This window comes from Pseudophryne corroboree, chromosome 5 (genome assembly GCF_028390025.1).
Source record: "Pseudophryne corroboree isolate aPseCor3 chromosome 5, aPseCor3.hap2, whole genome shotgun sequence".
Lineage (NCBI taxonomy): Eukaryota > Metazoa > Chordata > Amphibia > Anura > Myobatrachidae > Pseudophryne > Pseudophryne corroboree.
In genome coordinates this window covers 576,029,970-576,057,200 of record NC_086448.1, presented here as the reverse complement: position 1 = coordinate 576,057,200, position 27,231 = coordinate 576,029,970, and the positions used below count along the sequence as shown (strand labels likewise).

At 42.3% G+C, this 27,231-nt stretch overlaps 1 protein-coding gene across 7 annotated transcripts in view; it reads left to right on the top strand.

Annotated features, from left to right (window-relative positions):
* Positions 1-16,611, top strand: part of ZNF236 (zinc finger protein 236) — a 531,150-nt gene extending 514,539 nt beyond the window's left edge. For 5 of the 7 annotated variants that reach the window (XM_063923334.1, XM_063923336.1, XM_063923333.1 and 2 more), the window contains exon 33: positions 12,257-16,610. In XM_063923334.1, the coding sequence (XP_063779404.1) occupies positions 12,257-12,390 (134 nt within the window). In that variant the 3' untranslated portion in view covers positions 12,391-16,610. Of the gene's footprint in view, positions 1-12,256 lie in introns of all 7 variants that reach the window. The other 2 variants (XM_063923335.1, XM_063923337.1) reach the window with 1 other exon arrangement.
* Positions 16,612-27,231: the final 10,620 nt, after the last annotated feature.

The following is a 27,231-nucleotide window of genomic DNA, read 5'->3' as shown; positions in this document are numbered from 1 at the left end:
TGCCATAAAAGTGTGTGAGCGCGACACAAATTTGCAGTTATGTCTAAGAAGGCAAAAGGTTGCAAACAGTCAGAAACCCCATTATTGCTTTCGTGTAAAATGTGCTCTGTGGGGTTATCTACACAGGATGTTGTACAAGATGGACTGTGTGTTAAACGTTATACAACTCCTGGTCAGTCAACTACTCTTATACCTACACAGGATCCTCCTTGGGCTTCCTTTAGACAGTTATTGGGTACACTGGTGGATAGACTTACACCAGCCATGGGTCCTCCTATGCCAGTACCAAGACCCAGACACAAATCCACCATCTGTGGAAACTCTGGCAAGTTCAGTTCAAAGTCTGGCACAGATATCTATAGCTTTTCAAAAGATGTTGCCATGGAACAAACAGCATTAACTAGAAATACTAAATCTTCCTCTCAGTCCACAATTTTATCAGACTCAAACGAGTCATCTGAGGAGGAAGGTGAATAGAATACTCTCTCTGTCACGGATGCATGTGTAGCAGAGCAGTAGGCTTCTATTACTGTAGATGTACCGGCTTTAATAGATGCAATTAAACAGATCCTTCAGTTATCTGAAGATGAACCTGCGGCTGTTGCTAGGAGGACTGATGTATTTAAACAACAGAACATTATCAGATCAAAATTTCAACATTCTGACCATTTGATGGAAATTAGACAGGAACCTTGGAATACCCCTGGTAAAAAGTTTCCTATGTCTAAACAACTCTCATCTCGCTATCCTATCTCTTTGGAGAATAGTGCGAGGTGGGAGACTCCTCCTCCAGTGGATTCTCATATCACACATTTGGTAAAAACATCTACCTTACCTATCGCAACCATTTCATCATTAAAGGAACCCACAGATAGACGCATTGAAAATTGCCTCAAGTCTCTCTTTTCACTGACGGGTGCTGTAAATAGGCCTACAATAGCAGCCTCATGGCAGCAAAAGCTATTGAATCTTGGTTTCAGGCAATAGAGGAGGACTTGCTTCTAGTTATATCAGAAGACTGCAGAATATATTTGGATAGTATCAAGAAAGTGACTTCTTACATTGGGGAAGCAATATCTGATGCTGGTGTGTTGGCAGCAAAAGCATCTACAACATCAGTACTTGCAAGGCACATTATTTGGTTATGCTCTTGGAGAGCAGATTTAGACTCCAAGAAAACTCTGGAAGTACTACCCTTTACGGAAGATGTTCTGTTTGGAGAAGAACTACACAAAATAGTGGCTGCCAAAACAGCTTTTCTCCCTTCAGCTTCTACACCACGGCCTAGGAGCTCAAATTTTCGTACCTTTAATCCACAAGGAAAAGCAAAAGGACAAGTGTTTCCTAGGCAATCAAATGCCTCAAAGTCTACTAAATCTAAGACTAAGCAGCCATTGGCAGCAAGACAACCCCCAGCAAAACCTGATAAACCCACTGCCTGATGGGACAGGCCTCTCCCTGGGGGACATCAGGATGGGAGGCCGACTTCTTCACTTCGCACAAATCTGGATGAAGATCACTTGAGATGCTTGGGTGCAAGAGGTAGTCTCTCATAGGTATGCCAGCTCTTTCATAGGACGTCCCCCTCAGCAGTATTTTTGCATAAGCCTTCTGTCAGCCATAGAAAAATCTCTGATACTACAAAAAATGGTTCAATCTGTCCTCCATCCAGGGGTAATAGTGCCAGTTCCTCAGGATCAAAAAGGAAGGGGCTATTATTCATCCCTGTTCCTTGTAACAAAGCCAAATGGAACATACAGACCTATTCTCAATCACAAATCTCTCAACAGATTTGTGAAAGTTTCCAAGTCTTGCATCTAAACCCTACGCTCCATAGTTCTAGCAATGGAGCCACAGGATTTCATGGTGTCATTGGACATACAAGCTGCATATCTGCATATACCTATTGCGCTGTCACATTAACAATACCTGAAGTTTGCTATCCTAAACCAACACTATCCATTCCAGGCACTGCTGTTTGGCCTGGCTACAGCGTCCAGAATATTTACAGAAGTCATGGCAGCACACCTGCGTCGTCAGGGAGTCTGGATTCTTATCTGGACAACATGCTGCTCCAGGCCAGTTCACAGGAGGTATTGCACAGCAAATTGCAAACAATGACAGTCTTCCTACAAAGTCACGGTTGGCTTATCAACTGGAAAAAATCCTCACTCATACCCTCCCAAAGAATGGTACATCTGAGAGTTCTGCTAGACTCTCAAAATCAATTACACTTTCTACCAATGAACAAAATATCGTAACCAAGGGACAAAATACAGCAGTTCCTCCACCATCCTCAGGTGTCAATTCACTCGGCCATGCAAGTCCTCGACCTGATGATGGGGGTAATTCCAAGTTGATCGCAGAAGGAATTTTTTTAGCAGTTGGGCAAAACCATGTGCACTGCAGGGGGCAGATATAACATGTGCAGAAAGAGTTAGATTCGGTGGGTTATTTTGTTTCTGTGCAGGGTAAATACTGGCTGCTTTATTTTTACACTGCAAATTAGATTGCAGATTGAACACACCCCACCCAAATCTAACTCTCTCTGCACATGTTAAATCTGTCTCCCCTGCAGTGCACATGGGGGGTAATTCCAAGTTGATCGCAGCAGGACATTTTTTAGCAGTTGGGCAAAACCATGTGCACTGCAGGGGGGGGGGGGGCAGATATAACATTTGCAGAGAGAGTTAGATTTGGGTGGGTTATTTTGTTTCTGTGCAGGGTAAACACTGGCTGCTTTATTTTTACACTGCAATTTAGATTGCAGATTGAACTCACCACACCCAAATCTATCTCTCTCTGCAAATGTTATATCTGCCCCCCCCCTTCCCCCCCCGCAGTGCACATGGTTTTGCCCAACCACTAAAAAATTTCTTGGTACGATCAACTTGAAATTACCCCCATGGTTTTGCCCAACTGCTAAAAAAAAATTCTGCGATCAACTTGGAATTACCCCCGATATCTACATTCGACATGGTAGAATTTGCCCAATTTAACTCTTGCCCTTTACAAATGTTGATTCTAACTAAATGGAATGACCAGCCTCCTCAAATCAAACGGCAGATAATAATTCTGCCTCCGGAGATTCCCCTATCATTAACTTGGTGGCTCCACAGAAATCACCTAGACAGGCGTCGTCCCTTCTGGATCGCAAATTGGGTGATTCTCACTACAGATGCCAGCCTTCACGGTTGGGGAGCTGTAACCGAGCAACACTCGTTTCAATGGAGATGAAGCCTGGCAGAGTCTCAGTTACTAATCAATGTACTAGAACTGAGGGCAGTATACAAAGCATTGACACTGGCATGCAGCAATCTCCAAGGCAGGCCTGTGCAAATTCAATCCGACAACACCACAACAGTGGCATATATTACTCACCAAGTTGGCACTCGCAGCAAAAGGGCAATGCAAGAGGTAGCCAAAATACTAAAGTGGGCCGAATGTCATTTACCGGCCATATCAGCAGTGTTCATACCAGGCCTCCTCAACTGGGAAACAGACTTCCTCAGTCATCAGGATGTGCACACGGGCTAATGGGCTTTCCACCTAGGAGTGTTCCAACTACTAGTGGACAGGTGGGGCCGGCAAGACATGGATCTGATGGCATCATGTCACAACCACAAGGTCCCGGTATATGGATCCAGGTCATGGGATCCACAAGCAACATTTATGTATGCTCTAGCAGTACAATGGACCATTTATCTACCATACATATTTTCCCCAATATTCCTTCTGCAGAGGGTAATAAGGAAATTCAAACAAGAAGGAGGAAACCTCATTCTGATAGCCCCAGCGTGACTCAGACGGCACTGGTTCTCCAACCTATAGAGCCTTCAACTTCCTCAGTGACAGGTCCTTCTATTTCAAGGACCATTTCTACATCAGGACCTGAACCGTCTGTCTTTGCTGGCATGGCTCTTAAATCATCTATTTTAAGAGCAAAAGGATTTTCAACCTCTGTAATTCAAGCAATGCTTAAGGCATGCAAGTCTGCTTCAGCACATATATATTGTAGAATATGGCATACTTATTTCACATGATGCACTTCTAAGTGCTACGAAACAACTATATTTAAAGTGTAAAGAATACTGGCTTTTCTTCAAAGAGGATTGAATTTAGGTTTAAGCCTTGCTTCTCTGAAAGTACACATTTCTGCCCTATCAGTATGGTTTCAGAGAGAAATTGCTATACTACCGGATATACGTACTTATTTGTCAAGGGGTCATATGTGTACAACCTCTATATGTACCCCCGGTAGCTCCATGGGATCTTTATCTGTAGTATTGGAGGCACTTCAAGATCCTCCTTTTAAACCCTTAAGAGTCACTGGATCTCAAATAGTTGACAGCTAAGACAATATTTTTGCTGGCTATTGCTTCTACCAGGAGGGTGTCAGACTTAGGAGCTCTCTCCTGTCATCCATCTTTCCTGATTTTTCATCATGACAGGGCTGTTCCACAGACTAGACCTGGGTACCTTACTGAAGTGGTCTCTAGGTTACACCTTAATCAGACAATTATAGTCCCGGCATTTGTCTCCGCAAAAGAACGGTCTTTGGATGTAGTACAGGCCTTGCGTATCTACATAGACCGAACTATTTCTATCAGAAGATCCGACTCTCTATTCATACTTTATTGATTTCACACGCGTGGCTAGCCAGCTAACAAACAAACACTGGACAGATGGATTAGAATTATAATTGCACAAGTATACAGTCAAGCTGATTTGCCTGTCCTAATGTCAATTTCCGCCCATTCTACTAGATCTGTAGGTCCCTCATGGGTGGCACGCTGTGGGTCGTCTCCTGAGCAATTATGTAAGGCCACTATGTGGTCTTCCATTCAGACATTTCTAAAATGCTACTTATTTGATACCTTTGCATCCTAGAATGCTTCCTTTGGACGCAGGATTCTGTTATCCTCTCAAGCACGTCCCCCGTCCCACCCCCAAAAATACTGCTTTAGGGCATCACCGATATTCTCCTTGTGGAGCCCAATGAATCCCGAAGAAGAAAACAAGACTTATGGTTGATTTACCTTTGTTACCTCTGTTTCTTCAAGGTTCATAGGGTCCACAGGGCGCCCACCCTGATGCACCTGGGTTTTTGTTACATTAATCACCGGTTCCTTTCTTCTGTCTGCGAGAATGTTTTCTTATGTGTACAATATCTTTCTTCTCTCCTATCCACTTTCTGCTTTGGGCTTGTTAACAAAACTGACCTGTCTGAGCATAGAGGCGGGGTTATAGGGGAGAGGAGTCGAGCAGTCTGGGAAACCAGAATGCTTAACTGTTTGGTGCCCAGACTCTCATTCACCACCTACAACCCCCGACGTTCTCTATGTGGACCCTATGAACCTTGAAGAAACAAAGTTAACAAAGGTAAGTCTACCATAATTCTTGTTTTCATGAGTAAATGATAATACAAAATGTTAATGCTGCACATAGTATGGCTCAGTGAGTCTGTCAGATATATGTAAAGGACATAAACAATTACCAACATTCCCATTAATGTTCCAATAAGTTTGGAGTTCATTAGTTTACAAAAATGGTATTCTCGGAAGAACATGTTTGATACATTTATGTTTCTGGTAAGTAACTTTCTCTTACGTTCAAGAGGATACTGGGGTCCATTTAGTACCATGCGGTATAGACGGGTCCACTAGGAGCCATGGGCACTTTAAGAATTTGATAGTGTGGGCTGGCTCCTCCCTCTATGCCCCTCCTACCAGACTCAGTTTAGAAAATGTGCCTGGAAGAGCCGGTCACGCTGAAGGAAGCTCCTGAAGAGTTTTCTGCATTTATTTTCTATGTTTGTTATTTTCAGGCAGGTCTGGTTGACACCAGCCAGCCTGCTTCGTGGGACTTAGGTGTTGGAATGGCCCAACCTCTTGAAGGGTTAATGGTCCTGTTCCCCGCTGACAGGACACTGAGCTCCTGAGGGAACTATTCGCAAGCCCCACCACGGCGAGCGTACATTCCCGCAGCACGCCGCCACCCCTAACAGAGCCAGAAGAATGAAGAGTGGTGAGTACTGAGCTGGCGTCCCGGCTAGCGGGGCACCGGCCATTATGGCGGCAAGAGGGTACAGAGACACACGGCTTCTACACGGGGCGGAATGCATCTCCGGACATTGTACAGAACTGCGTCCCAGTACACTGTACACAGTACCCATACTGGCAAACAGCCTTAAAACAGTTCTCTCCATTTTAAGCACCAGATTGCTCAGCCAGTAAAAAAAAAAAAAGTGGGAAGACTGGGCGGAGCTTCACTATGAGAGGATCCAGCAGCTCACCAGCGCCATTTTCCCTCTGCAGCGGACACAGACGCTGACAGGACGGGTACGCGCAGCTCCTTCAGTGTGACTCCAGATTACCTCAGCGGTACCAGGGGGTCATAGCAGAGGGGGAGCGACTATTAGTGTACTAAGTCCCCTATCAGGGTACTTGGTCTGCGACCCGGCTAATCTTGGCATTAGCGGTAAGGGCGCGGTGGGGGCTGGCTCCAAACAACTCTGTGCCTCCCTGAAGGGCTCTTTGTGGGTTAATTGTGCTTAACCTTTTCTGTGTGTGTGTGTGTGTGTGTGTGTGTGTGTGTGTTTGTGCGTGCTGTCACATTTACATTATGTCAGGCAAAGAGTGTGTCTCTTGTACCGCAGAGTGTTCCTCTTCACCTGGGGGCTCACTACTGGGTACTCAGGGTCCACAGACTAGCGGGGCTGAACCGGAATGGGTTAATTTTCATAAGGGAATGATTTCAACTCTTCTACAAAATTGTCCCACAATGAGAAAGAGATGCAATACTTAAAACAAACTGTGGATGAGTTTATGAACAGAGACTCAGTCCCCAAAACAGCATCTCAATCCCCTCCCATTTGTCCGTAAAAGCAATCTCTGGCCCATATCCTGCAGTCTGACTCTGACGCTGACAGGTCAGACATGAAGGAGGGGGAGATGGACTCAGAGGTGGGTGATACAGCTCTGTCACAGGGAATAGAGGCTATCAGAGATGTTCTGCATATTCCTGATAAGGTGTCAGAGGAGTGTGAGGAATCTTATTTAAATGTAAAAAAGAAGTCCTCAGTTAATTTTCCTGTGTCAAAGGAATTGGATACCCTGTTTGAAGAACCATGGGTTAATCCTGATAAGAAGTTTCAGATCCCTAAAAGGTTGCTCTCATCTTTTCTTTTTCCTCTGGAGGATAGGAAAAAATGGGAAAATCCACCGATAGTGGACGCATCAGTCTCTAGGCTGTCACGTAAAATTGTATTGCCTGTTCCTGGTGCAGCCTCCCTGAAAGACACGCCTGATCGTAAAATTGAGACTACACTCAAATCATTGTACACTATTGCATGTGCGTGGATTACTAAAGCCATTGCTAAATGGTCAGGTAACCTAATTGAGGGGTTAGATTTCTCTAGGGGGGGATGTTGTCTTACTCCTGTAGCATATACAGGACTCTGCAAACTTGTAGAAGCCATAAAGGAAATAGGTGTGCTTAACGCATGCTCCACCGCTATGGCAGTGTTGGCACGCAGGGGCTTGTGGCTACGCCAGTGGACTGCTGAAGCAGACTCCTGGAAAGGTGTGGAAGGCCTACCATTCACAGGAGAGGCCTTGTTTGGAGATGAATTAGACAAATGGATCTCCACAGCTACTGCGGATAAGTCTACATATCTTCCTTCCGCAGTCCCCCCAACCAAGAAGACTTATTCAGCTTCTAAGTTACAGTCATTTCGGACGGCTAAGTTCAAGGGCAAATCCAGAGGTACTTCTACGTCCTCCAGCAGCGCAAGAGGTAAACCACGCAAATCAGCAACAGCAGCTGTTCAGGAACAGAGCTCAGGCTCTTCTTCCTCAAAGATTTCAGGTGGGAACCCGACTACAATTCTTCAGTCAGATCTGGTCAAGATCCCTGGGTCATAGATCTTATTTCCCAGGGTTACAGACTAGAGTTCCAAAAGTTCCCATCTCACAGATTCTTCAAATCAGGTTTGCCAGTTTCACAAGAGACAAGTATAACGTTACAGTATGCCATCCAAAAACTGGTACAGACTCAGGTCATTGTTCCAGTTCCACCTTATCTACTTAACAAGGGATACTATTCCAACTTCTTTGTAGTACCGAAGCCGGACGGTTCGGTAAGACCTATTCTGCACCTCAAATCTTTGAACCTATACTTACGGGTGTTCAAATTCAAGATGGAGTCTCTGAGAGCGGTGATTTCAGGTCTGGAGGAGGGGGAATTCCTAGTGTCTCTAGATATCAAGGATGTGTACCTTCATATTCCGATCTGGACACCTCATCTGGCTTATCTCCTGTTTGCACTACAGGACTGTCACTACCAATTCCAGGCCCTGCCATTTGGTCTCTCCATGGCATCGAGGGTGTTCACCAAGGTGATGGCAGAGATGATGTTTCTACTCCGCAAGCAGGGAGTGAACATAATTCCGTACCTGGACGATCTCCTGATAAAAGCGCCATCCAGGGAAAGGTTGCTGGACAGCATTGCTCTTTCAACCAAACTCCTCCAGGATCACGGGTGGATTCTGAACCTTCTGAAATCTCACCTAGAGCCAACATGGAGGCTCCCATTCCTGGGAATGATACTGGACACGGAGTCACAAAAGTTGTTCCTTCCATTGGAAAAGGCATTGGTAAATCCATTCGATGGTTCCCAACCCGGGTGTCGTTGCATCTGTGCATTCGCCTTCTGGGGAAAATGGTGGCCTCTTACGAGGCACTCCAATACAGAAGGTTTCATACAAGATCCTTTCAGCTCGATCTGTTGGACAAATGGTCCGGATCGCATCTCACATGCACCAGAGGATCCGTCTGTCTCCAAAGGCCAGGATCTCCCTTCTGTGGTGGCTACAGTCTTCTCACCTCATTGCAGGTTCGGAATTCAGAACTGGATTCTGTTAACCACGTACGCAAGCCTCAGAGGTTGGGGAGCAGTCACTCAGGGAGTGCAGTTTCAGGGAAGATGGTCAAGTCAGGAAGTCATCCCTCTGATCAACATTCTGAAACTCAGGGCCATATACAGTGCCCTTCTGCAGGCCTCACATCTTCTTCAAGATCGGGCAGTTCAGGTCCAGTCGGACAGTGTGACGGCAGTAACGTACATAAACCGACAGGGCGGAATGAAAATCAAAGCAGCAAATTCAGAGGTGTCAAGAATTCTCCTCTGGGCAGAAAGAAACGCTGTGGCATTGTCAGCGGTCTTCATTCCGGAAGTAGACAACTGGGAAGCAGACTTCCTCAGCAGACACGACCTGCGCGCGGGGGAGTGGGGCCTTCGCCCGGAAGTGTTCGGGGGCTTGACAAGTCGATGGGGATATCTACAGATCAACATGATGGCCTCTCAGGCGGTATTGTTCCAGGTTGAGAGACCCACAAGCAGTGGCGATAGACGCCTTGACGACTCCATGGATCTATCAGATGGTGTCCGTGTTCCTCTGATCCCAAGAATTCTAAAATGAATAAAAAGGGAAAAGGTTCAAGCAATACTCATTGCTCCGGACTGGCCAGATGAGGCTGGTACGCTGACCTTCTGGAGATGCTCCTCGAAGATACGTGGCCTCTACCTCTTCGCAAGGATCTTCTGTAACAGGGCCCGTTCGTCTATCAGAACTTACCAGGCTACGTTTGATGGCATGGAAATTGAATGGCGGATTCTAGCCAGGAGAGGAATCCCTAACAAGGTTATCCCGACTATGATCCAAGCCAGGAAGGGGGTAACGTTTAAGCATTACCATCGTATTTGGAAGAAATACATCTCTTGGTGTGAGAGCAGAAATTATTCTGTGTTGAAATTTCATCTGGGACATTTCCTGCTTTTTCTACAGGCAGGCGTGGATGTGGGCCTGCGCCTGGGCTCCATAAAAGTCCAAATTTCAGCCTTGTCCATTTTCTTTCAGAAACAATTGGCTTCTCTCACTGAGGTCCAGACATTCTTGAAAGGTGTTCTGCACATCCAACCTCCCTTTGTGCCTCCCACGGCACCTTGGGATCTCAATGTGGTGCTGCAGTTCCTCCAATCGGACTGGTTTGAACCGTTACAGGAGGTGGAAGTAAAATATCTTACGTGGAAGACCGTCACACTGTTGGCCTTGGCTTCAGCAAGACGTGTGTCAGAGCTGGGGGCTTTGTCTCTCAAAGTCCCTATTTAATTTTCCATGAGGACAGAGCTGAACTCAGAACTCATCCGCAATTTCTTCCTCAAGTGGTGTCTGCATTTCATATCAACCAACCTATTGTGGTTCCGGTTGTCACCGACACCTCTGCTACTTCAAAGTCTTTGGATGTTGTGAGGGCTTTGAAGGTGTATGTGTAAAGAACAGCTCGTCACAGAAAGTCAGACTCGCTGTTTGTTCTTTATGATCCCAATAAGATTGGATGTCCTGCTTCAAAGCAGACAATTGCACGCTGGATCAGTCTTACTATCCAGCATGCTTATTCCACGGCAAATTTGCCATGTCCAAAATCTGTACAGGCCCACTCTACTAGGTCGGTGGGTTCTTCCTGGGCGGGTGCCTGGGGTGTCTCAGCTTTACAGCTCTGCGGAGCAGCTACTTGGTCAGGTTCAAATATGTTTGCTAAGTTCTACAAGTTCGATACTTTGGCCTCTGAGGACCTTCAGTTTGGTCAATCAGTTCTGCAGGAACCTCCGCACTCTCCCACCCGGTTTGGGAGCTTTGGTACATCCCCATGGTACTAAATGGACCCCAGTATCCTCTAGGACGTAAGAGAAAATAGGATTTTAATTACTTACCGGTAAATCCTTTTCTCGTAGTCCCTAGAGGATACTGGGTGCCCGCCCAGTGCTTCGTTCTTCCTGCACTGTTACTTGGTTAAGTAATGTTGGTTCAGCCGTTGCTGTTCCTGTTTCAAGTGTGGTTAGCTTGGCTTTCCTCTTGTTGTGTGTGCTGAGTGCCCATGGCTCCTAGTGGACCCGTCTATACACCATGGTACTAAATGGATCCCAGTATCCTCTAAGGACTTCGAGAGAAGGATTTACCGGTAGATAATTAAAATCCTATTTTTAAATAACAATGAAATTTGATTTTGTTACTTTAATTTGTTCTGTGCGCCTATAATGCCTCCATAATGCTACTAGTCTTACATTCATATACATGAAAATGTACCCTATAGCAGGGTTATTCAACATGCAGCCCCCCCAGCTGCTGTAGAACTATACATCCCAGCATGCCCTGCCACCATTTTAGCATGCCGTAATAGGAAAAATCTGGCAGGGTATGCTGCAGTGGCGTAACTCACGGAGTCAATAGAAGCATTTTCCTCCAGGCGCCACCTGTTAGAGGGACCCAGAGGACTCCTCTCCCTCCTAGCCTCCCTCTTCATCGTGCCTTGCAGCTGGCTTGCACCAGATGCTGGGTAGGGGCAGGGCTGCCTGATGACTCTTTGGCTCTCTGAGCCAGTAATCCGAACAGTCTGCAGTAACAGACTCCACAGATCACTGGCTTAGAGATCCAGTCATCAGACAGCACTGCCTCCTCCCCCCCTTCCCTTTTTTCTGTGGCTTACCTCTTGCGGTGGTGTGGCAGTATCTCGTTCGGGATCCCGGGTGTTGGGATACTGGCACTGGGATTGTGATCTCGGTCGAGAGTAGTGTCGGGATTCTGGCATCAGTATTTTGACTGCCAGGATCCTGATCGGATCTCGTTTCCACAACCAGGCCTGACTCACAGAGCCCGGTGATGAATATGACTTGGTGGGGGGACAGAATGTTTGAGATGAGCTTCATGTGAGTTTGCATGTTCTGGCACTCTATTATATATAGCTGCTGCAAACTGGCACATTTTGAAAACTAGGAACCTATTACATTCCCCCCCTCCTTGCCCCCCAATGAGTCTTTAATGTTTTTTGGTGCTCCAGAAATAGATAATTGATTGCTCATTACTCACTGTCTGTACCAGATGCTGTTGTCTGTTCTGACAGGGTTCTTTGTTCAATGATGCCCTTATGTCATTTTACAACTGTTACCTGTAATCACCTGCTGGTCCAAACCAGTGCAGAGGATAGTGCCGTCAGTGGTGGACAGTTGATGGACTAAACCAATCATCATGATCTGTAACTCTGATCTCTATGCTGTGGCAAGACTTAAATTAGGGAGATAATCTAAAAGTGGAGATATGTTTGGTAAAAACTAGGAACTAGGTGTATTGCAATATACATTTCCAAAACACGTGTTTGTATTTATTTTGTCAGTGACTGTTTTATTTTGCTGTATGTAGATCTTATAGAAGAAGTTTCCATGCACCAACAAGAAGAAGAAGATGGGGAAGACATCACCCAAACACTTGATTTGGAAGAGGTGGTTCAAGAATCATCAGCAGACTGGCAGTGTGGAATTAGTAATGTGTTCTGATGATGGTGACACTCTACCGCTGACTTCAGTAATCTGTTCTTGCTAAAACGTACAAACGAATTGAATATTTTACGGTGTGATTTACACACCTGTCACTGGGTAAAATTAGTGTCATTCCACTCGCACCATACTGTATAAGTTTATTTTTTATTATTTGTATTCCAAAGTTACATGTTTAAATTGCTGACCATAGCTTGCATAGTTTATACTGACTTCTACACTTATCTCAGGAACCTGATTATCAGTTGTTGTTCTAAAACTATTTATTGACATTTTAATGACTCTTGAATTTCAAGCATCATTGGATTTATACGTCAGGGATGTTATTTTATGTAGGGTGTAGTAATTATTGTTGCACTCAGTTACCCTGCCAGATCCAGAGTATCTTTGGCTTTCAGTAAGAATAATGTACACTAAGTGCATGCTGGCTTCTTAAATCTATTGCTTTGACACAGCTGCACTCAACAACAACATTGCCGGTTACATACACACATGTATAGGTTCATATATGTAGCTGTAAAATTATATATATATATATATATATATATATATATATAGTTGTTGTTTTTTTTTTTTAAATTCAGTTGTACACACACGACATTAATACAACCCTACTGGTAGAATTTTCTGTTGGCAAAAAGCACTGGTACATTGTATCCTCTATATTATATGGTAATAATAGAATTATGTACCCGTTTGGAAAGTGGCTGGTCCATTTTCCCCTGTTAATTAGAAAATTATTGTGGGGTGGATACTTTTTAGTTGTCTGTGATGTCTCACATTTATGTATTAATAATAAGCTTTAATGCATTTATTTAACTTTTCCATTTGTGCTTTACCAGCAATGTTTGTATTATAATGATAGTTATTTCCATTAGAGTGCATTACACTAATACAGTTTATTACACAATGTGAAGACATTATTTGTCAGCACAAAAGCAATATTTCATGATTAAAGCAAAGTTCTAAGGCTTTCTTCTCTGAAACACAACTATTGTTATGTTGAGTCTTTATATGGGTGGCATACATTTATTTTTTACGGACTGTAGGACATAGTAATTTGTCAGTACTTCCTTTTCTTGGCTAATTCTGACACTTGTACTTATACAGAAATAACACACCTGACCTGGAAATTGCGATAATTGCATACAGTAGGTGATTATAAAGTACAATGAATACGCTTTGAAAGCTCTGTACCATTAACATAGACCAAAAAATGTAGTCACCTTTTAACACCTGTTTAAACTACATTGAAACCTCCTGCAGTATATTTTACATCCCCCAATTGATAATATTTGCAGTTACTATTGTTCATTTATGAAATAATATTAAACTGGACTTTCACCTCCCCTCTTTCCCCTCCATATTTACTACATTATAAATTGGCAGGAAGCCACACCAGCTGCTGTTTGTGTAATTGCAGTAATCCTGCATTCAGAAAACAGTTATCCTTTTAGTGTTGAAGTACAACTGATAAGATGACATGTTTTAGACCATGAGACAACAGAGAAGTAACAAATGTCTGCAGATTATTTTATCAAATGGGGAAGAAAACCTAGATCTTCCAAAAGTAATAAAATCCTAGTCTGTTGGGTGGCATTTATCAAACACAAATATTTCTTGAATGTTACATTAGCAGACCTGATTGACAGAAGTATTTATATATGCCCCCGTAGACATTTCAAGAGGGCTATTTGATAAATAATACAATATCTATTTTTTTACTGCATATTAGTGTACAGTTCTTGATTTTCCTTAGTAATCTATTACATCTAAATGTCTTACCAGTGAACATGTTCACATTTGATATTTTTGGCAGATGAGAAGTCACCCCATCTGGTCACCATTTGTGCTAAATACACAGAAAATACTTATTTCCATAAGTACATATACATGGAGAGTTCATAACTGATATTGAAATTATTATTTTCTTCTTAATAACTCCTGTAGCAGTCCTGGTGTGGTTCATATAACTGCAAAAGCAGTGTTTTTTCAGGTATTCACTTATAGTCCCATGTTTCTGGAGCTAAAATAAAGTGATATTACCATAACTTGTATGAATAAGTTTCAGAAAGCAACTTTTGCCTTCTGATGAATCAGAATATTACATAGAACTTGTCCTTAACCTCTATATTTTTCAATTTTATATTATGAGGCCCTGTCCGTCTGTCCCCCCCTCCCATATATTATTTCCCCCTGAATCTATTTTTCATGTGACATTTCTCATCCCCATTTAGCCATGTTTAGCAGCACTGTATAAACACTAGTAAGCCAAGGAAAGTTTATCATCTCCCAGAAAACTGGTTAATGTTGGATTACACACTTGTAGTGATATTGGCACTCTGGTGGTGATGGTGGTATTATGTAAACTAAAATAAAAGAAAAACTCAGATTAATACCATATTATTGTAAAATAAGACTGAGTTTAATTTATAATGTAAACTTTTTTTTTAGAACCCTATTTTTGTAGAGGGGTGTAACTTTTTTAAGCCAAATGTGTCATCACGTTATGTGTTTAGAGTTAAAACCATTCACGTTGTTGCTCATAAACGTCACATTTATTGCTTTCCTCTATTTTAATTTCCATTCAAAACATTATTTAAAGACCATTTTTATTTCTCTATGACACTACTGAGGTATGATAGAGTGGTAATTTAATGGAATGTCCATTTATAAAGTCTGTGGCATAATACAGCCCCCTCCCCCACCCTGGTCATCTCAATCAAGCAGGTAAATATGCCTCTTACCTAAATTTTACAGCTATTTGTGAGATAAGTGATGGTGGAACAGATTGTATAGTAATAACACCAGAGAGATGTAGTTGTTATAGGAAACATTGATTGTATGAGCGGTAGCCAAATACCCCAAACAATGCAATTTAGAGTGCTGTAGCTTGCTGCTAGACCTAGAGGCTGACAGCAGTGGTGGGCCCACCTCAATATACATTTGAGGGGACCTCGTCCCACATATTTGTTACAGCTTCTGTTGAGGAGCTGACACAATGGGAAGATAAATCTAAAAAGTCGCTCTGTGAGTTTCTAACACAGATCAAAACTGGACAAAGCAGAAGAGCTGCCCGGTTGGAATCGTTAGAAATTAACACAGCCCTGTTTGCATTGCCGCTTCTGCAAGTTAACAGAAGGGGCAGAATATGTTCTAACCAGCAGCGGTGAGTAGCCCCGGCCCCACAATCCTGGCAGTTGTTGCAGGACTGATGTTAGTTGAAACTTGTTTGGGTGGATAGGACAGCTGTAGCATTTCATTGTCAGACATAGGAATGGGGGCACCATTCTTCATGTTCATTATTCCCAGCCATATTAAATATTGTTTAGATACAAGCTGGTCCTTATTACCTTAATTTAAATGTAGTTTATTTCTTGTAGCTAGTTGCTACCTATTTATTTATTTTCTCTATGGGAAAAATTGCTGTGGTTTAACACTCTTTGTATTTTTTTAGTTCTTGTGACTTATTTGTATTACCATGTCAGATAATTATTTAACCTGAACTTGTGAAGGCTATGATATACTAACACTCAATAGCCTTTTTGATTTCCTGCATAAAGAGATGTATAGCATTGCGTTTTCACATAATACATATATAGCTGAAAGGAAACCTTTAGAAGAGAGAACGTCTGTCATGATGTTTTCAAGTGTTTTGTTGACTACACACACTGGAGTTACAGTAGCTGCATAATGCGTAATCGGCATGTTCACTTTATGTGGGTGGAAAACCTAATAAAAGTGACCTTTGCATTTTGCTAATAAAAGAGTTTGTTTCAAGTTTATAGAACAGCCTTTTAAAATGATGTTGTAATCACAGCAATATTCCCTGTGTATATATTTATATTTTACATAAAGACCTTCAAAATGGCAACACAGTATTTTTTCTGTAAATATTGATTTACTTTACATAACTTCTATCTAAGCAGCATTTTGTATATAGTGTAAAATTTTTTGCTTTCTTTTGTTTTAATGTAGTTTAGTCGTTTTTGTTTCCAGATAAAATATTTTTGCTTTCAAATGCTGTGAACATGTTCCATTGATTTACTTTTATCCTGTTCTCGTTTTCTTTAAATTACTTATTTTTGTTATAATACTCAAAAATTGAGGATCCACCTTTATGCATCTCTTGTTTAATCTTTCATCTGTAAATAAAGAACTTTCTGATAGCCTGTGACCTAAACATATGGTTTGTAAAATATTGAAGTTAAAATATATTAAACAGAACTTTGGTTTTCCTGTAATTGTTTGTGTTCTTTATCTTCATTTGTATAACCAGTAGCTGCCATCTGTGCAATTGGCAGTGTGAGATCTCCACCCATTTTCCTGGTGATTCATACTTGTCAGTTTTTGAACTGCTTTATAGTTGATAAAAAAAAAAAAAAAAAAAAAATTTCAAGTAGGCGGCCAGCTTTTAGTAACAAAACTTAGGGGTGAATTTACTAAGTGGTGTGTGTGAAATCCTAGTGGTTTTGTGACATTTTACTGGCCGGATTGCAGCCCACAGATTTACTAAACTCAGAACTGCAAAGAAACCACACTTTAGAATAGAATATTAAATTACTATCAATGTTTTTAGCATTATAACTCTAGAAAGCTCAGATTTTACTAAACAGCATGTATTTAACCCCGCAATCCCACCAGAATACCTGTTTGCAAGCACTGTTTTAAGATCTGCCAGGCTTGTAAAGTGTAAAAAAAACTGTTAAAAAAAAATCAATATAAAAAAAAAACTAGCCCTTGGTTATTTAGCGTAGGCTGGTAGTGAAAAATAGGAGGAATGGTGTGGGTCCCATTCCCAACCTATTTTTTTTTTTAGATAGAACCTGAAACAGCCAGGGCTAGTGACACTGTGGAAAGAAGACACACAGTGTGGGATCATCCTGCCTTAGTGACACCAAGCTCTAGACTGCTCAGCACTTACTAAGGAAGTGGGGACCCCCTTCTTTAGAGATTCACAATTGTGTGCTTGCCTAGACATCAAGGGCCCACTGGTACCTGTAAAAAAAAAAAAAAAAAATTAACATGAAGACAAGACACACATACACCATACAACAAGCATTTTATAAAATAAATACTCCTGACGGGTTGGTTTCAGAATCCCGCCGGTCACCATAACAATGCCAGGATCACAATCTTTAGATTGCTAGAGGGAGGTCGAGTGCAACAAAGCCCCTTGCGGGCTTGCTGTGCTCGCCACGCAGCGGGCTCAGTGGCTCGTTACGTTCACACAGGTTTTATTCCCACTCTGTGGGTGTTGTGGACACCCATGAATGGGATTAGTCCCTGTTAGTCGGCATGCCGACTGTAGGGCTCTGAATCGTCTGGAATCCCGGCGTTGGTATAGTGACATAACTACATCCCTTCCAGACACCACTTACTTATCCATTTACAGTGCATCTGGAAAGTATTCACAGCGCTTCACTTTTTCCACATTTTGTTATGTTACAGCCTTATTCCAAACTGGAATAAATTCATTTTTTTCCTCCAAATTCTACACACAATCCATAATGACAACATGAAAAAGGTTGTTGTTTTTAGATGTTTGCAAATTTATTAAAAATAAAAAACTAAGAAATCACATGTACATAAGTATTCACAGCCTTTGTCATGAAGCTCAGAATTGCGCTCAGGTGCATCCTGTTTCCACTGATCATACTTGAGATGTTCCTACAGCTTAACTGAAGTCCACCTGTGGAAAATTCAGTTGATTGGACATGATTTGGAAAGGCACACACCTATCTATATAAGGTCCCACACTTGACAGTGCATGTCTGAGCACAAACCAAGCATGAAGTCAAAGGCATTGTCTATAGACCTCCGAGACAGGATTGTCTCACTGCTGCTTTGAAGGTCCCAATGAGCACAGTTGCCTCCATCATCCGTAAATGGAAGAAGCTCGGAACCACCAGGAGCTGGCCGGCCGTCTAAACTGAGCAATTTGGGAAGAAGGGCCCTAGCCAGGGAGGTGACCGAGAACCCGATGGTCACTCTGTCAGAGCTACAGAATTCCTCTGTGGAGAGAGAAGAACCTTCCATAAGGACAACCATCTCTGCAGCAATCCACCAATCAGGCCTGTATGGTAGAGTGGCCAGATGGAAGCCACTCCTTAGTAAAAAAGCACATGGCAGCCCACCTGGAGTTTGCCAAAATGCACCTGAAGGACACTCGAACCATGAGAAACAAAATTATCTGGTCTGCTGAGACAAACATTGAACTCTTTGGCGTGAATGCCAGGCGTCATGGAGGAAACCATGCACCTCTCATCACCAGGCCAATACCATCCCTACAGTGAACCATGGTGGTGGCAGCATCATGCTGTGGGGATGTTTTTCAGCAGAAGGAACTGGGAGACTAGTCAGGGTAGAGGGAAAGAATGCAGCAATGTACAGAGACATTCTGGATGAAAACCTGCTCCAGAGCGCTCTTGACCTCAGACTGGGGCAACGGTTCATCTTTCAGCAGAACAACTACCCTAACCACACAGCCAAGATATCAAAGGAGTGGCTTCAGGACAACTCTGTGAATGTCCTTGAGTGGCCCAATCAGAGCCCAGACTTGAATCCGTTTGAACATCTCTGGAGAGATTTAAAATGGCTGTGCAGCGACACTTTCCATCCAACCTAATGGAGCTTGAGAGGTATTGCAAAGAGGAATGGGCGAAACTGCCCAAAGATAGGTGTGCCAAGCTTGTGGCATCATATTCAAAAAGACTTGAGGCTGTAATTGCTGCCAAAGGTGCATCAACAAAGTATTGAGCAAAGGCTGTGAATACTTATGTACATGTAATTTCTTAGTTTTTTATTTTTAATAAATTTGCAAAAATGTCAAACTTTTTTCACATTGTCATTATGGGGTATTGTGTGTAGAATTTCGAGGGAAAAAATTTATTTATTCCATTCTGGATTAAGGCGGTAATTAACATAACAAAATGTGGAAAAAGTGAAGCGCTGTGAATACTTTCCGGATGCACTGTATTACTAACAAATAGAAGAAATCTGGTTTTCATCAGTCTCAAGTAGCAACCCAAGAGTCTTGAAAAAACAAATTATGCAACTGCTTGTCATGGAGCCTCGGTGATACTGACAGGTCCTTCGTGATCATTACAAATGGGAATGAAATGGACCATGCAGGTTGCCCTTCAGGAGGGGATTCTAGCCCAGGGCTGGGGCTGGTTGTCACTGACGGGACCCCACACTGTTTGTCTTTCAGCCTAGGCTGAATTACCCAGTTCTGGTTATGAAATTTTAATGGATCCCCACACTTTTTTTTTTTCAATTTTTTTTTTATTTATATGGCACTTTTATCCAGCTAGACTCAAGTCGCTTTACAGACAAAAACAAACAAACAAAAAAAACCATGGTGTATTGTACAAAGGATATAGTATTGAAAAACACCCAGAGATAATGAAAACAACAAAACCTATAACGCACACTAAGCATACTGCAGTGAAAATTGGTGTAGACATTATGGACCAAATGTAATAGAGTGAGAGTTTGAAAAAGTGAGAGATTTGGTAAGGTTTTGCAGTTTTTTTTAAAAGTGGGAATCATTTACACAGCAAGATCAACCTGGTTTTGAAGTGGAATTAAATGATTGCCACTTTAAAAAAAAAACTGAAAAACCTTACTAAATCTCTCACTGTTTGATACTCTCAATCTATTACATTTGGCCCTATGTGTGGTAATTTCCATGGGTTCTATATTCCACCTACAAAAGGTACCAGGTGAGGCAGCTATGTTGGAGGCACTACGTAGGATACCTGGGTGAATACGTTACACCTAGAAGAGACTACACAAAATGGGTAGTTGCAGCATCCTAAAGCTAGGAATTAGGGTCTCAACCTAACCGTCAGGTCTATGTATTTTTCATCCCATCCATGAGCGTACCAGATGAGGCAGCCATGTTGGGCGCATCACGAAGGTTACACTGTGGGGGTAAGCCATACGAGAACCTGTCGAAAATATTATAGGCACACTCATCACGTACAAACACCACACAGATGGCCTCCGTGCGGGTGCTTGTTCTGCCGTGGGTGCGCATACTCGCAAGCTGTGCATAAACGCTCACGCGGTCTTGCGTGTTAGCACGTGGTATGAGTAATTACAGTAGCATATGCATTCACATGGAAAAGCCACAAAGACATATCTCATATTTAATTCACATAGCACATAATTTACACACAGTCTGCATCCACCACACCAGCAAGTTTTATTTGTTTAAAAGGTACAACAACAGAGGGATTCAACTTTACAGGATATGAGGGGACAGAATTAGGTTAGGAGGTGGTGTTTGGCATCCAGCTGTACAGTGTTTTAAGAGCAATATTCCGGTAGCAGTTTGCAGAAGATAGCACGCTCCTGCGCATATCTATGCGAAGGAATAGAATTTTAATATTACACTGTATTTACTGTACTCTGATATTCGTCAGGAACCCAGTAGATAACATCTGCAAGTGCAGCTGGACCAGGCATCGCCCACCTATTCAAACCGACCTATGACCCCTCTACTGTAAATGACCAGCCCTTTGAGCTATGGGTGAAGAGATTACAGATTCCATTGTTTCATGATTTGGACAAATGTATAAAAGCCACGGTGCCTGGCCGGTCAAACACATTCTCTGAAGGTCATCTATCCAGATAGACTGAGGACCGTCTTTGCGTGGCGCTGGCATACAAACGTATGTATCATTGATTGTAGCCTGTTTCTCTTATGTAATTGTGTTATTGTTGTTATCCCCTTTTGAGTAAATAACTGTTGGTGGGTTGGATCCCAACATATTTAAATACAATTGGTGTCGTGTCCCTTTCCTGCTAGGGGTTATAAAGTGTATTCCGCCTCACATGTAGCTACTCTGTGCTTACAGCGTGATGGCGTGCGCATGCAACGTGTATGCATCTGTTAGGGGTTCACACACGCTTAGCGGTTGCAGCGGCCTGTACAGATATACGTTTAAGATGTTGCTTTTTCTTCCTTTAAGTTAATCAGCATTAACAGACCCAAGATACATATGGAAGAACTGACGCATGTGGTAGTATGATATACCCTGCACAAATAGATACATGTGAAGTTCATTCTGCCAGTGGAGGAACCATTTCAATGCACTAATAATGATAGTTATTTGTTAGGGAACAGTTGGGGTGCAATATGTTGTAAGTGTCAGAATTAAACTATTGGCATAAACATGCTAAATCATGTATGCAAAATATAGTGGCCAACATGGAGGTGTTTCAAGGAACAGGTAAAGTCCAAATTTAGACAGTCTGAGCAGATAGGGAGGACAAGTGGCTAGTAGGGGGGTTGGGGTGGTTTAAACATGTTAAAAGAAAATGAAAAGTATGAGGCCCCCAAGAGTCCGCCAGTCCAATGTAAGAATGGATACCGCCACAGATTGAAAGGATCCTCCGCTGTCCTGGTTGTTGAAGCAGGAAAGAGGCCAGGCAGGGGGGAGGGCAGCAAGATGGTGGCCTCTCAGCAGCAGAGTGGCGTTCAGGCAGCAAGATGGCAGCCGCAATCCAGCCGTGGTTTTCTCAGCTCCGTGCTTAACTAAAGAAGGTTTGCTTGGAAAATATGCTACAGCTCATGCCAGGTCACCTCCACCATGGTCTCCTCTCTGGCTCTCGATGTCTGGTGAAAACCTCATCCCCTTGATCTCCAGCTATCCCACCAGTTGCGTCAGGTGCTATCAGCCATTTTGTATAAGTAGCAGCCATGTTGTAGTGAATAAGGAAGATGCTTTGTTAAGAATTCATAAAGATGCTGACATTTCATATTACATTCTGTGAGAAGCAAGGGCGTAGTTATAGTCTTGGAAATATGTTCTCATGTGTTTAGACTTACTCTGAATGACAAAGGAGGGGTCAGCTAGGGAGGATTTCTAAGATGCATTTTGTTTTACTCTGTGATGTGTATCAAGTTTTCATGCAAGTAACTTTCTGCTATACAACGCCGTGTGGAATAAACGAGCTTCAGTCTCATCTTGCCGACATAACCGCGTGTGTTGTCTGCTTCCTGGGATTCCCAATGCATTGGTAAACAAACGGTATCGAACAGACAATTGAAGGGACTTGATAGAAGGAGGCTTATCTCTGACAGTTACATGGGGGCTCTTTTGCCGGGATTGCTGACAGCTGCCGACATCAGATGATGACAAGACTGCTGGACATGTACAACTGCTGACATACCCGGGTGAGTGATCTGAAGATTGATTTTCAACTTGATTACTCTATCAGCACTTGTATATACTCCTTTGGTCTGTTCATCTGCTCAGGTAAGCAATACACGATCATTTGGACCCACTTGTCTGTTTGAAAGCATTCATTATTTTTCTGTGTGCGCTGATAAAGCTATAAGTTTCAGTTTCACTTTTGCAAGGAAAAAATTATTTTTAAATGACGTGTCATAATTGCCCATGCTCAATATTTTTGTGGTATAATCCTGCTATTGAGTCTGAATATTGTGAATTTAAAGGTATATTGCAAACCAGTGATTTCAGTTTTGTAGGGAACCTTAAGACAGCTTTTGCAACAGTTGTGGGGTGTCATGTTGATAAAGTAGTTATAGGATAATGTATTGGTGATAAATTTCCGTATTGTCTTGATAGGTTCTTGGTATGTAATTAACAGGTAACTTATCAGGTGGTTTGTTCTAAGTCTTTGTCATCCTTACCCCTTGGTCCCAGAGTTATAGTTAGTGAAGGTATAAACAATGTTTAACCAGATGGCATAGAATTAAGTTAAGACATTGAACACTCACATACTCAGCCTTTTTAAATCCAGTACAGCCATGGACTGTGTGTCTCTTTTAATATAAGGAAACTGCAGTTGAGATTTAACATACAAGGTTTGGTGATAGCGGTATCATTTTATTCATAGAAAAGCATAGTAAGTCTTTTTGTCACTTAAAATTTATTCCTGACTGATTCAAAGAGATTAACATTGTTAGAAGACAATAAAGCTATTATTGACAAAGGTAATTTATTCATATATGAAAAACTTATGACTCAGTGATTTAAGAGGTCCTGAGAATTCCCTAGAAAACACTTATTACTGTAAGTGTGATGCTTGAAAGAGTAAGTCTTTCAAGCTGAGATATATACTGACTTTTGTTTTAGATACTGCGCAGTACAAGTAAAGGTGTGGCCCCGAAGGATTTCGCAAAGTGAACTGATCAATCACGCGAAGGGACAGCACAGTGAGCTCCTGGAAATCGCTGCGTGCGAACCGGTCGGAATGACCCCCAGTGTCCTTATTGAAGTTTCTGGAAGAACAAGACTGCAGAGCCTCGAAAGGAGAAAATACAGCTAGCAAAGCAAAAAGTAATCTTCATAGGATACTCAAGGCACTGGACAACTAACAGAAGAAAGATAGAAATGATTTATGCAAGCTAAGATACCAACTAGTGTCAAGCAAGTCATGATCATTCCTGTGCCTAGTAGGATACTGCAGAGAATGGATACCTCTAGCATCAGTCTACATGCAAGCATTGTATGACAACACTGAAAGGGAGGGAGAGTCCACATCCTACGCAGCAACAGATGAATAAAGCAATTGAACAATTGAAAGCAGCAGTTACCTCATCTCAAGCCCTAGAACTACCTGAATATTGAAGAAAGAGGCCATACATAGAAGTCCTTACGCAAAAATATGGACTAAGGCAAAGACCAGTGGCCTACCACTCAAGCAAGCTTGAGAACATCATTCATGGAGTACCTACCAGCATCAGAGCAGTGGCAGCAGCAGCAGTCCTAGAAGAGGACAAGAGCACAGGCATAGTGCTGAATCATGAGCTTAAGAGAAGTTTCAACAAGCAAGAACCAAACAAGCAAGAACCTAAAACACCTGTCAGCAGCAAGGCTGACCAAGTATGAAGTAGCACTGCTAAGTCCAACAACATAACCATCAGAAGATGTACTACCCTCAAACCAGCAACCCTTTTCCAGAATTAATCAATAAAGGTGTTGAATCTCAAGATTCAAAAGGAGGGAGAAACAGATTAACTTCATTATCTACTACTGGATCAGCAAGAAAGATGATGATGATGATGATGATGAGGAGGAGGAGGACCAGGAAGGTGGTCCAGAAGAGGAGAATACAGACAGATCATCATGGACAATGATAGTTCTACTAATCAAAAAAAATTATTTTTCCCATGATTGTGTGGCTTTACTGGAACAAGAACTACCTTATGCTCAGCATGAGCTATATGTGGATGGATCAAGGTACTATGGGGATTCCTTATACAGGATATGTAGTAACCACTGAACATGAAGTTGTGGATTCAGGATCCTTACCATCCCAGTACAAGAGTGTGGGCCAATTATGGAAAAGCAGAGGCTTCAAGAAGGCAAGTGGCGAAGACATACAACATGCTTCACTGATCAGACACCAGTTCAGAGCTCTGCAAGGGCCACAGAAGAGGTTGAAGTAATAAAGATCCAGGCACACGCAAGAAACGACACTCCTGAAACAAGAGGCAACAATCTGGCAAGATGCTGAAGCAAAGAGGGCAGCAAGATGCCCCCAGCAGGAAAGGCAAGCATATACAGTAACCATTCCAGTGCCAGACCAAATGCCTGATCATGCTATGCTGATTGTACTTCAGAACGAAGGAGAGAGTGAGAAAGAAGCCTGTGAAAAAAGAAAAGCAACCAAACAACCAGTAAAGGTAGCAATCTACACTACACAACAAAACAACCAGTGAAGGTAGCAGTCTACACCATACAGACAGAAGAAACAGAAGAAGTAAAGCCTCAAATGCCTGATCTACGGGATTTGAAGAAATTTCAGGAACAAGCAGTTCCTGGAGAAAAAGCAGCATGGCAGAGAAGAGAAGCCAGACAAGAAGGAGAAACTGGCTTATGGAGATTAGAAGAGAAGTTATGCTTCACCAGAAGCTTATATCCACTTATGTGTCAAGTCAGCCATGGACTCACACACCTGGGAAAGGATCAAATGGGAAATTTAGTTAATGAAAGATGAATAGCTCCAGAATTTTATCCAGATGCAACCAAGTTTGTACAAGCCTGCTGGATATGTGGAAATGTCCAATCCAGGACAGTAGGTCAAGACAACCATTGGAGCAATCCCCAAAAAAAGTTATTTTCAATTTCAAAGACTGCAAATTGACTATATCTAACTGCCAACGATGTATTGGTAGCCACAGACATTTTCAGTTATTGGCCAATGGCAAAAGCCACAGCAAAATCAATAGCTAGAAAATTAGTTTCAGACGTTATTTGCAGATATGGAATACCTGAAGTTATAGTAGCAGATAGCGGTATTTATCTCATTGAAGAAACAATGTAGTACATAATGTATGATTTGGGAATACAACAGGCATTCCATGTATCAATTACAAAGAAAAAATGAAGACGTATAGTGCGCTGAATAGCTGCCTAATAACTGTTTAGTGATAAAAAGGTATCACCACACACCCAGAAACAATATCCAAAGAAAAAATATATCACCAAGCTGTCTTCAGGCGCTGACAGAATTCACATATGAATACCGCTGGAGGACAAGTTTTTCATCAACTTTTTTAACCCTCAAACATAAAAACAGAAACAAAATTGTGTAATACTGTTTACATTCAACCAAATTCTCGTATATGATGTAGGTAGAATCCGTACCATCTGGTATTGTCTACCGTTAAGTAGACAATCTGCGCATCAAAAGGGAGAGGATTTAATCCTTAATAAGACTTCACCTCTTTATCCATATATTTCTCCATTGTTGGATTTCATAAAGAAGATATAAGCAAATATAGTGTAATACCGCTTTTTTAATGTAAATGATAAAAACCAGAGTACATGACTGGACTCTCACCATATAGAAGAAAAACAAGGCAGAATAAAAATATAACCAGGCGTCCCCAGCACCTCACGATTCCTCCTATGGATCCGTTCCAGACACCTCTGTCCCCACACAGCTTGACCAACGCGTTTCAATACTTTAAAGTATCTTTTTCAAGGCATAAACTTTTACCTCCCAAGGATATCCCTTTATACCCCCCTTGGTGATGACATCACTTCCAATACACAAAACCTATTACCAGACATGGATTTGCTATCCTCTAAAAAATCTATATATTCTATTGACATAAGTCCGTTCCAAATGTCCTCTCCAGGGGGTTTATTTACTAATATTCGTGTTTTTGCCGTTTTGAAGGGTGTTTGATCTCGAATGGTATCGGGTGCATTTTACTGCAACTTTTTGAATCCTGAAACGGTCATTCACTAAGCTGCCGAGTTTTGCACATTCGTTTTTTCCGATGTCGATGGTGGGAACTTTGCGGTCAGCGGTGAGGTTACTTTCGGTCAACCGCTGACCGCAAAGTTCCCACCATTGGCTACAATGGAGCGCATAGGCGCTACATTGTATCTCTGCCATGTGCTGCCTGACAGACACTACAGGAGCACACAGCCAATCAGGAGAGTGCCACGACGTGGTGCTCCCTGATTGGCTGAAGGGACCCTCTTTGACACGAGTCAGGGGGGTCCTGGCAGTCGGGGAAAGGGGTCCCATGTGTAAACATGGGGCCCCTTTCAGTGCGTGGTCGGGTTTCCGTTTTATTATTTTGCCAAGTACGTGGATTATACAAAGAACAGAAGGTACACTGGATTATGTGAGTATAATTTTTTTCACAGGTACCCCTAGGATTCTACATGGAGAAGAGGACCGAGCCTTGTGGGAACATAGTATAGTATGTGTGTATGTTGGTGTGCATGTATGTAATAAAGTTGTACTGTCACGGTGTGTGTGTCCTGTTTTTATTGGGGTATTTTTTTAGTAGAAGTACTACAGGTACCAGCGGGCCCGGTTTTCCACCGCTTGCTGGTA